This window comes from Chiloscyllium plagiosum, chromosome 5 (assembly GCF_004010195.1).
Source record: "Chiloscyllium plagiosum isolate BGI_BamShark_2017 chromosome 5, ASM401019v2, whole genome shotgun sequence".
NCBI lineage: Eukaryota > Metazoa > Chordata > Chondrichthyes > Orectolobiformes > Hemiscylliidae > Chiloscyllium > Chiloscyllium plagiosum.
Genome location: NC_057714.1, coordinates 108751484 through 108762333, shown reverse-complemented (window position 1 = coordinate 108762333; position 10850 = coordinate 108751484). Strand labels below are relative to the sequence as shown.

Here is a 10850-nt window from a genome sequence, read left to right as displayed (position 1 = left end):
CAAGTGGACAGGGTTGTTCAGAAAGCATATGGTGTTTTGGCTTTCATTAACAGGGGGATTGAATTTAAGAGTCGTGAGATCTTGTTGCAGCTCTATAAAACTTTGGTTAGACTGCACTTGGAATACTGCGTCCAGTTCTGGTCGCCCTATTATAGAAAAGATGTGGATGCTTTGGAGAGGGTTCAGAGGAGGCTAACCAAGATGCTGCCTGGAATGGAGGGCTTATCTTATAAAGAGAGGTTGACTGAGCTCGAACTTTTTTCATTGGAGAAAAGGAGGAGGAGAGGGGACTTAATTGAGGTATTGAGGGACTTAATTGAAGATAATGAGAGACATAGACAGAGTCAATAGCCAGAGACTATTTCCCAGGGCAGAAATGACTAACACGAGGGGTCATAGTTTTAAGCTGGTTGGAGGAAAGTATAGAGGGGATGTCAGAGGCGGGTTCTTTACACAGAGAGTCGTGAGAGCATGGAATGCTTTGCCAGCAGCAGTTGTGGAAGCAAGGTCATTGGGGATATTTAAGAGACTACTGGACATGCATATGGTCACAGAAATTTGAGGGTGCATACATGAGGATCAGTGGTCGGCACAACATCGTGGGCTGAAGGGCCTGTTCTGTGCTGTACTGTTCTATGTTCTATGTTCTATGAAATGAGTGGTCTGTTCCTAATCCTGTGTTCCCAGTTACTGACAGTAATTATATGTCACTGGGGGTTTTATGTTAAAGAGATTTTTGATTCTGGGGCTAGTCCTGTTCATTATGCCCCAAGATATTTACGCCACTTGTGCCTAACCCTGCTGAGGGTTTGGGATCTAGTCAGTGGGGTCTGGGGGCAGATCCATGTATTTGACAAGAGACCTAAAGCCAGAAAGATTATGGTACATAAGAAGTGGATTTGGCCCATTAAGTACTTGCCTACAGGGTCTGGCATGGACTCAGAAGGGGCTTTTTTACACTTGTATTTGGTCCACTGGGAGTCTGTATTTACTTCCTATAGAGCAGCAGGAGAGCATCTGAAAGTTGTGCTTTTGCAACATTAATCCTCTTCTCTGAGTGTTCCAATCATGCCCTAATCCAGGATAAGTGCCAGGGTGACTATCTGCCCACTGCCCCATTAATCCCATTATTTTAGAGCGGATGTGGGAATAGTGATTCCTGGAGGTTCAGAAATATGAATCTCTGGAGGTAGCAAAACCATTTGAATAAAAGCACGAGGAATTCCTGGCTTTAAAAAGCAAGGCCTGGAATACAAAAAGGAGAAATGTATAGCCACCCCTTACAAAGCACAGGCTAGATCTCATCAAGGCTGTTATGTCATATTCTGGCCACCAGACTTTAGGAGTGACTTTAAGGTCTTGAAGAGGAGATATAGTGCCAATGATGAGAGAGTTTAGTTGTGTGAAGTGGGGATAGAACCTTAGAGCAGAGTAGGTTAAAGGGTGATTTAATGCAGATGCTTAAATTGTAAACATTTTTTACAAGAGGAGGTGGAGGAAGTTGTTTCAACTTGCAAGAAAATCTGTAACTAGACGGCATAGATTGAAGACTGTACAAAGAAATCTGGTGCTTGAAAGCCCTGTAGAAAATGCAGTAATAACTTTCGGGAGGGAACTGGAGATTTATTTAACATTTGCTGGGCTGAGAGAGTGGGACTAAAAGGGCAGCTTTTTCAGGGAGCTGGTATAGACACAACGGGCCAAATGGTCTCCATCTTTGTTATGTGACTTGATGGAGTAGCTGGAAATGTGTTGCTGGAAAAGCGCAGCAGGTCAGGCAGCATCCAGGGAACAGGAGAATCGATGTTTCGGGCATAAGCTGCGCTTTTCCAGCAACACATTTCCAGCTCTGATCTCCAGCATCTGCAGACCTCACTTTCTCCTCCTTGATGGAGTAGCTGTCCTACTTCCATCTCTTCAATAATATACATCAATGTTTTTTGGGCTACTGTCTGTACTTACAGTTTACATTGTACAAGGAAACTATGAAAGGATCAAAACTACGTCAGACAAGAGCTTCAAGCTGACAGAGGAATTGATACTTACGCCCCATCACCATAAACCCGGATGGAGTTGACACAGGTTTTGTTCCAGCCTCTACCCTGCAGGAAGGGACAATCCTCACAGAACTCCATACACTGGCCATTGAAGTCGCAGTTCTCAAACAGCTCTATCCTGTAATGCTCGCCATGCTGAAAAAACAAGTCAGACGTAAAGGGTGAACAAAAGTCATCCATTGGTGCCCATCCATCCTGGGCATTAATCTTGGAATATTTCCCTATGCCCATGTTTACTGGATCCTGGGCTCAAACAGGACAGGAATAAAAGCAGGAATCGTGGTTTTGGCATGACAGGTCAGCCATTTTGTTGCCCGTGGCAACTCATTATTTGAGGAGACAGAGGTAAAAACTAAAATATAATCTATAACTGACCTGGTGATCAGAGAGCAGTGAATGTCCGCAGTAACTAACAGAGCTCATGACAGAGAAGGCTCAGGGTGACATGATTGACGTAAATTGTGAAGGGTAAAGATAAAATAAATAGGAGGAACCTGTTTCCTTTGGCAGAGGGGTGATAGATTCAAGCTAAATGGTGGGAAGGATTAGAGGTTTATAAGGAATTTTTTTTTATGTAGAGGGTGGTGGATGTCTGGAATGCACTCCCTGAGTTGATGGTGGAGGGAGAGATTCTAACTTTTAAAAAGAAACCTGAAGCTACACCTTAAGTGCTGTAAGATTCAGGACTGGAGGCTGTGTGCAGGAAAATGGGATTACAAAGAGATTAGATTAGATAAGATTCCCTTCACTGTGGAAACAAGCCCACACCGACCCGCTGAAGAGTAACCCACTCCCCTCTGACAGGTGCACCTAACACCATGGACAATTTAATAGGGCCAATTCACCTGACCTGCACATCTTTGGAATGTGGGAGGAAACCAAAGCACCCAGAGGAAACCCACACAGACTTGGGGGAGAATGTGCAAACACCACACAGACAGTTACCCAAGGTGGGAATTGAACCTGGGACTCTGGCACTGTGAGGCAGCAGTGCTAACCACCATGCCACCCCAAGAGCATCTGAATGTCTTTGGGTCAGTATGGACAAGATGGGCTTAAAGGCCTCCTTCTGTGCTGTATTGTTTCTATGGTTCTATTGAATATTTGGAATACTCACACTTCTCGTGGGAGATGATGGCATGGTGGTTTTGGTTAGTTTTCCAGACACATGGAGCCAGTGCCCTTTGTAACAAGTTCCAATCCCACTATGGCAACTAATTAATAAAATCTAGAATTGAAAGCCAGCCTAAGTAATGGTGACTGTGACAACCATTAATCTGGTTCCCTGACGCCATCTAGGGGCAAAGAAACCTTTGCCCACCTGCCCCACCTGAGACAGCAATGTGGTTGATCCCTAGTGTCCCTCTGAAATAGGCAAAAAATGCTGGCCTTACCAGTGATGACAATGTCCCATTAACATTTTTCAAAAATGTCACAGTGATAAAGGATACAATCTGTAAAATTGGTGAGAGTTCAGGGTAGATTTACCATCAAATAAAATAGGAGCAGGAGAAGGCTATTGAAGCTTGATTTTGCATTTACTAAAAACAGAGGCTAATCTGATTGTGGCCTCAATCTACTTCCCTGAACCCCATTAGTCTTAACTCCCTTGTTCATCAGCAATCTGCCTAACTCTGCCTTGAATATATTCAAAGACACACTCTCTACTGTTCTCAGGGAAAGAGAATGCACCACAGCTGGTATAGCAAATGCTCTGCTCAAGAACTTACAGGGAGTTGTGAACGCAACCCAGTCCATCATGCAAACCAACTTCCTTCCATTGACTCCGTCAATAATTCCCATTGCCATAATTGATGACTCCTTCCACCCCATTTATACTCTCTTCATCTTCTTCCATTGGGCAGAAAGTTTGAAAACACACACTAACAGATTCAGAGCAGCTTCTCCCTGCCATTATCAGACTTATGAATGAACCTCTCATATATTCTAGTTGATCTCTCACTGCACATTCTCTGTAGTTGTGACACTATACTCTGCTCTATCACTCTGATGTGTAGTATTGTAATGTATGATTGGCCTGGATAGCATGCAGTACAATACTTTTCAATATCTCCGTACATGTGACAATAATAATAAATCAAATCAAAGAATGCCATGGATTAATGACTCTCTGATAGAAATGTGTTCTCATAGTCATCTCAAATGGGAGACCCATGATTTTTAAACCAGTCCCATACTTCTTGATTCTCCCATCAGAGATATCTCCCTCCCACTGCCTACTCAGTCAAGTCCCTCTCAGCATTTTATAGCTTTTTACATGTGATGTGCTTGGATGAATGAGCCATCCTGCAAAATCCTGGAGTTCTTTGTAAGTAAAAGTACTGTGTGTTCATCACATGATCACAGAATTCATAGTTTCCCCAGAGTGTGGAAACAAACCATTCTTCCCATCGAATCCACACCACCCCTCTGAAGAGCATCCCATCCAGCCCCTTTCCCCCATTCCCCAACCCTGTAATCCTGCATTTCCCATAGCTAAGCCATCTACCTTTCACATCCCTGGACACTATGGGCAATTTAGCATTGCCAATTCACCTAATCCGCACATCTTTGGAGTGTAGGAGGAAACCCACGCAGACACGGGGAGAATGTGCAAACTCCACACAGTCACCTGAGGGTGGAATCAAACCTGAGTCCCCCGCTGTTGTGAGGTAGCAGTGCCAGCCACTGATCCACCGTGTCACGCTGGCTGGCGGTCCTCCAAGATGAAAAGCTCATCACCACCTTGTTCAAGGCATCTAGGGATTCACAATTCCCTGTCCCAGCCCCAACGTTGTCCCAGCCAGTGACACCCAAATCTAGAATCATAATCAATTAATGCATCTCAGTTCTGTGAACTGGCACAGAGCTTTCTCATTAATGAGACTTTATTTTCACTCCCAGGGGTATCGCTGGCTGAGCCAACACTTTAATGCTCAAGGATCTTCCATGTCGGCACAGCATGTTCACACAATGCGATTGACGTGTCCTAACGTACCATTTTGATGGGTCTGCAGGAGCCCATGTGGTCATTGTGAGCATTCCAGCGGTAAAAGTCAGGGTACTCTCCTCGTTCCAGGATGTACTGGTGCCCTTTGAAATCTGGGTGGTCATAGCAGATCCAAGCACTGCTCTCCACTCGGATGGAATTCACTCTGTTCAGAAATCCCCTGTCCTGGAAGTTGTCGCAGTCTCCACACACTTCCAGTTTTCTGCCTGTAAAACATTTCCCCTCGTAGAAGATGATCTAATGGAGGAAAGAGCACAAATACCTCAATCAATGCCCCAGTGGTTCAGCCAACTCCCAAATAATAGGAAATCTGAAGCAAGCTGGGATCTATTCAGATAAGGGGTCAGAAAATGGAATGGAACCTTAAGAGATAAAAAAGCAATAAGTTTTAAAACAGCTACAAGAATCTGAGGAACCATTGAGACTCATGAGTTAAGATTTGGATATTAATTCTTGGTTCTAATGATTTCAAATTAAACTTCCTAATAAGAGAAAGAATCCTCTGATCACGGTTTACTGTATAATTACAGATAATTGCTCTGTTAAATATGTTTGGCTTGTCTCAAAATGTTACAAATTGACCTTCTCACTATAACTAACCAATGGGCAGATCCAAAACATATGGGAACAGGGTAGGAACAAGCAGTAAACCAAGATATAAAAAGAGGAACAGCAGAAATAAAAGCCCAAGCTAATGTGCATCTAAACACAATGAAACAAGATGATTATTCTCTTCCTATCCCCTTTCTTTTCAGCCTCTTCTGCACTAAGGCAGTCTCAATCTTTGCCCAGGTGGCAAATCAAACAAACAAATCTCGACATGAGTGCAATTTGCTTTTATCAAGCATTGTCGTTAAGTGAAGAAAATGTATACCTTGCATTTACGTATTGCTTTCCACGACTTCAGAATGAGCTATCGTGCTTCATGCACTTTTGAAACATAGTTGCTGTTGAGATATGGAAAGGGGCAGTCAATTTTGCATGGAGTCCCAGTAAATCCCAACATGTCAATGCCAGGTAATCAGTCACGGGTTATTTTTCCCAGGCAAATGACATTGGGACAGGTGAAAAATAATGAGTAATTCTCCTGATAGCTTGTGGACCTGCAGCCTTTTCAGTTATTAGGAGCTTAACCTTTCCTGAGGCACCAGGTACTAAAACCTTTCAAGAGTTGATGGATCTAGTTAAGGAATATTATGACCCCAAGCCTCCTCTAATTCTAAGACGCTATTGGTCTTATTTGGCAACTTGAGAACCAGGGAAATCTGCATCGAGATTTTTGACTAGATTAGGATGACTGGCAGAGGCCTGCCACTTTGGTTTAACCCTTAATGAGACATTGTTTGGTATATGGGATTAATGATGTAACCATGCAAAAGTGCCTACTAGCTGAAGCCCAACTGGAGTTCAATTAGGCACTGCAACTGGCATTATCATTGGAAAATGTGGCAATTAGAGAATACAGTGAGTTATAGGGTGAAAGTGGACACCTTCGCCAGGCTAATTGAGCTTGAGTGAAGACAATTGCATAGCTTCACTTAGGACATATCCTGAACAGAGGGACTCTGGGTCAGCTCATAGCAAAATCCCAAAACAAAGCCAAGCCTTAGCCAAATAGCTAACATTTTCTTCAGGATCCAGGCTGACAAGCCATTGTAGTTGCTGCCAGCATGCAGACTTGAGACAGTAAAAGTGTCCCACTCGGCCTGAATTCAGTAAGAGAGCTCATAGGCCGGTATCCAGGAGAGTGCACACCCTGGAAATCCCACCTACATCAGGCTTGGAACAGTTAGATTGCTTAGCAACATCCAAATCAGAACCAAAATAAACATCTGGTTAAATCCGGTTCTAATGGAGGTCGATACCAGCGTGGCTTTATCAGTGATTGTCAAACTAGGTTTTAATAAAATCTGCTCTGGATTCCAAACCTCAAGTTAAGTGCAAGACCTCGACTAGATTGAGAACCTATATTGGGGAACTGTTACAGATTAAGGATATAATTTTGTTTCTAGTCTCATATGAGAAGCAGCTGATTCTGTTACCACTGGTTGTAGTAAAAGGCTTGGGCCCAAGCCTGATGGGGCAGATTCAGTTGAGAAAGATTCACCTTGACTGGTTTAATATTTTTCTAATAGAAAGTGGCTATCTGAGTGAAGTCCTAATTAAAATTTTGCTAACTTGGAAAATTTTCAAGAAGGTCCAGAAACTATCAAAGGAACCAAAGCCACCTTGCCTGGTGACCAAGAAGCAATTCCACAAATCTGCAAGGCCCACCCAATGCCATTTGCCTTATGGACAAAAGTAGAGTTAGATATCAGAAGGCTGGAGAGTGAAGGAATGATCAAAACAGTCCAGTTTGCAAAATGGGCAGCATTGGTCATACCAATGGTGAAACCCAATGGGTTGGCTCACCTTTGTGGGGATTTTAAATAAATGGTAAACCATCTCTCACAGCTGGATAAATACCCAATCCCGCACATAAAGGATTTATATGCAAAAATGACAGGGGTGGGGGCTGTCCTTCATGAAGCTGGACATGAGCCACGTGTACCTGCAATTGCAGTTAGATGAGGATTCCCAGAAGTATGCTACAATTATACCCATAAGAGGTTTGTCCCAATATATGAGACTACCATTTGGGGTATCATTAGCCTGTGTCACTTTTCAGCGGATGATAGAGAATATTTTACAAGGGCAGTTCACCATTTGTCTAGACGACTTGCTCATAACATGGAAGACCAATAAAGAGCACTTAGAGAACTTGGACATACAGGTTGTTCTGCTATAATGCGTGTTTCATTAACACAAATTCGTTGTAATGCAATTGATGAATTGGGGACACTGTTTCCAAAGCGTGAACTTTTGAAACGTGTGTTGGCTGTAACATCATCAACACTTTAGGCGCTGTTTCTATTATGCGATTTTTCTATAACACAGGGTTTCACAAGTACGCAACCATCGCATTATAGAAGAACTACTGTAGTCCTTAGATGGTTTTCTGAGGTGGGCATAAGCCTTAGAATGGAAAAATGTGTGTTCCAGGCATCCCAAATGACTTACTTGGGCTACAGAATCAACGAGACCGGGCTACACTTGTTGGAAGATAAAGTGAGGGGATTCAAAGGTGCCCCGGCTCCCATTTCTGTACTGGAGGTTAGATCTTTCCTTGGTTTGGTATATTATTACAGAAAGTTCATACGTAACCTGACCTCCATCCTGGCACCTTTACATCTGAAAAGGGGTCAGCCTTGGGTAAAAAGGGTAACCAAGAATAGCCTTTAGGGAAGTGAAGAAGCAGCTATCATTGTCTAAGACATTAGTATACTATGATCCCAAGTGAGATCCCAGATCTGGTGCTGACATACGATGCCATATGCCTTCTGGTATCAGGGTAGTGTTGGCTCCTAGCTGGCCCAATGGAGTGGAATGCCCAATAATAGTGTATGCTTCCCAGACATTGGCTGATGCAGAGCACAAATATGCCCAGAGAGAGAAGGAAGATTTGGTGGTCATCTTTGAATGTAAATTTGTAATAGTAACAGAGCACAAATCCCTGCTACGGCTACACAACGAGGACAAGGCTGTGTTGCCCATTGCTTCAGGTTGAATATAGTGGTGGGCTGTCATTCCAAATGCATACAATTGCAAGTTGGAACACTGTCTGGGAGGCCAAGTAGCAACTGTGGATGCCTTGAGCTGTCTCCAGCTGGCAGATAAACCACCAAGGGTTCCACTACTAGAACAATCTGTTCTGGTTTTAAACTTTCTGTACATCCTTCCGGTCACCGTTGACAATATCAGACTGGACGCAAAAAGCTCCAGTCCTGGCAAAACTAAAATAGCATCAGAATGCAAGATGGTGGACACAGGACTCCACTTAATGAGAGAGACAATGTACTTCAGGGGATGAAATTTGTCCTGAAACCATGAAAATGGCCCAGCATGGGTCATGCATGGGTCTGAAAAATTGTGTCCTGCATGGGTCATGTAAGAGGCATGGTTGACGTATGGTCAGGTCCTGTGACGTACAAAGTTGGGGTAGGTGAGGTGGTCTTGAACAGGCATGTGGGCCACATGAAAGCTGCAAACTTGCAATCGGGCAGGAGCAAAACATACCTCGCCCCTCAGAACCAGCTGCAAAGGCTGCTGGATGTCACAGCCTTGACACCATTGCCATCTGAAGAAAAGGATGATTTTTTTCCGAGAAGTTTCGGGCACAAGAGATGGGTTACAGTCTGGTACACACTGCCCTTATCTGAGGCTGAGCCAGGCAAACCATACTCAGTGCAAAGATGCCCCAGGAGAGGCTACAAGAGAAAGAACAAGCCTACGTCCCCGGACTTAAAGAGGGACTTAAAGTGATGTAGCCAGACGGACTTCATAGAATATGAGTTCCCTGATTGGGAATGTTAACTTGGTTCATTCGGGGAGCCCTGCCTGACAGATATAAACGGGCGTGTCAGAGGGTCTGTTCATGCTGAGAGCTGGCTCTGAGGGAGCTGGATCATGTCAAGTACTATGCACGTGTAAATAAAGGGTATCTTGGTGACAGGATACCAGCCTCTGTGGAGTTATTTCACTGAGAAATTTGATGGGGCTCTTGGTTGAATCTAAAATACAGTGCAGCAGTCCCTCGGTACTGCAGTGGGACAGTCAGCTTAGAATTCATGCTGAAATCTCTAGAATGGGATTTGACAGAGAGCTTTATAAAAATACACACAAAATACAAAGGCAAAATTGAATTGGTCGCTCACCTTGCCCGAATACTGTGACATGTTGCTGCCGGATTCTGTCCAACGGAGCTGAATGCCAAAATGTCTTTGACACCCGGGAATAATTGGACAGCCTAATATATAACTCGGAGGCTGGGAATGTTCCACCTCTCGCGAGGCCACCTCATCAATGGAACTGCAAAGCCGAGCTGAAAAGATTTTGCTTTGCTCACAGAATTATTTGGAAAGGATTCTGCTGATTCTGGGCATTTGTGGCCGCAGAGGAGGCTCCAACAAAAGATTCCCTCGAGGGCAAGGATTTTGGAGGATTAGTACCTTTTCAGTCAGGGCCACTAACCTGCTGGTGATAACTGGGGGTTACTGTGATTTGGGATGGCTTTGGCAGCTGCCTGAATCCGAAAGAGGAAATGTAACCCATGTGTGAGACATGACAATGTCTGTGCTAGTGGAGCTCGTACCTTGGAGATTGCTTTGTCAAATACACGCAGTGGAGCACTCTTTCAAACCACTCAGTTAGCGCTTCACAGAGGGAAAATCCACCCGAGGCAGGAAATATTGGTTGAGGTCACTGAAAGCTTGATCAAAGAAGTTGCTCCCAAATTTTGCAATTGTACTCATTCGGTCCAGTATAAGAGGATAATATGATAAGTGTCAGTGTAGGTTTACAGTCCTTTCAGATAAGATCCTTGATGAATTCAGATACAAACTGAGGTGCAACAACAGTGAGCAAGATTAAATGTTTTTAAGATTTCACATTCAGATAGCACCTGATTTAGCATCAAGACATCCCAAAGAGCTTGACTCATATTTCCAACCTTTGAGCAGTGCCTGTAAGAGTGAATCTGCTCTTTTGCTGTGAAGCAATTTTGTTCCCATCTGCCCTTTCCACGCTCAGTAACTGCCTCACTGGGTGGGTCGTGGTGATAGATGATCTGCTCCTATTCGCTGCTATGGTCACTGCAAATCCGATTGTTACAACATGTCCAACAGCAGCAAGTAAAGACTGACCTTTCAATTCTAACATTGCTTCTCTGTGACAGAGCATCTTGT

At 43.8% G+C, this 10850-nt stretch overlaps 1 protein-coding gene across 1 annotated transcript in view; it reads right to left on the bottom strand.

Annotated features, from left to right (window-relative positions):
* Nucleotides 1-9961, bottom strand: part of LOC122550367 (gamma-crystallin N) — an 11628-nt gene extending 1667 nt beyond the window's left edge. Inside the window, exons 1-3 of the mRNA XM_043691095.1 lie at nt 9822-9961; nt 5056-5304; nt 2047-2192 (exon numbers count right to left, since the gene is read on the bottom strand). Of these exons, the coding sequence (XP_043547030.1) occupies nt 2047-2192; nt 5056-5304; nt 9822-9842 (416 nt within the window). The 5' untranslated portion in view covers nt 9843-9961. The remainder of the gene's footprint in view (nt 1-2046; nt 2193-5055; nt 5305-9821) is intronic.
* Between the last annotated feature and the right edge of the window lie 889 nt (nt 9962-10850).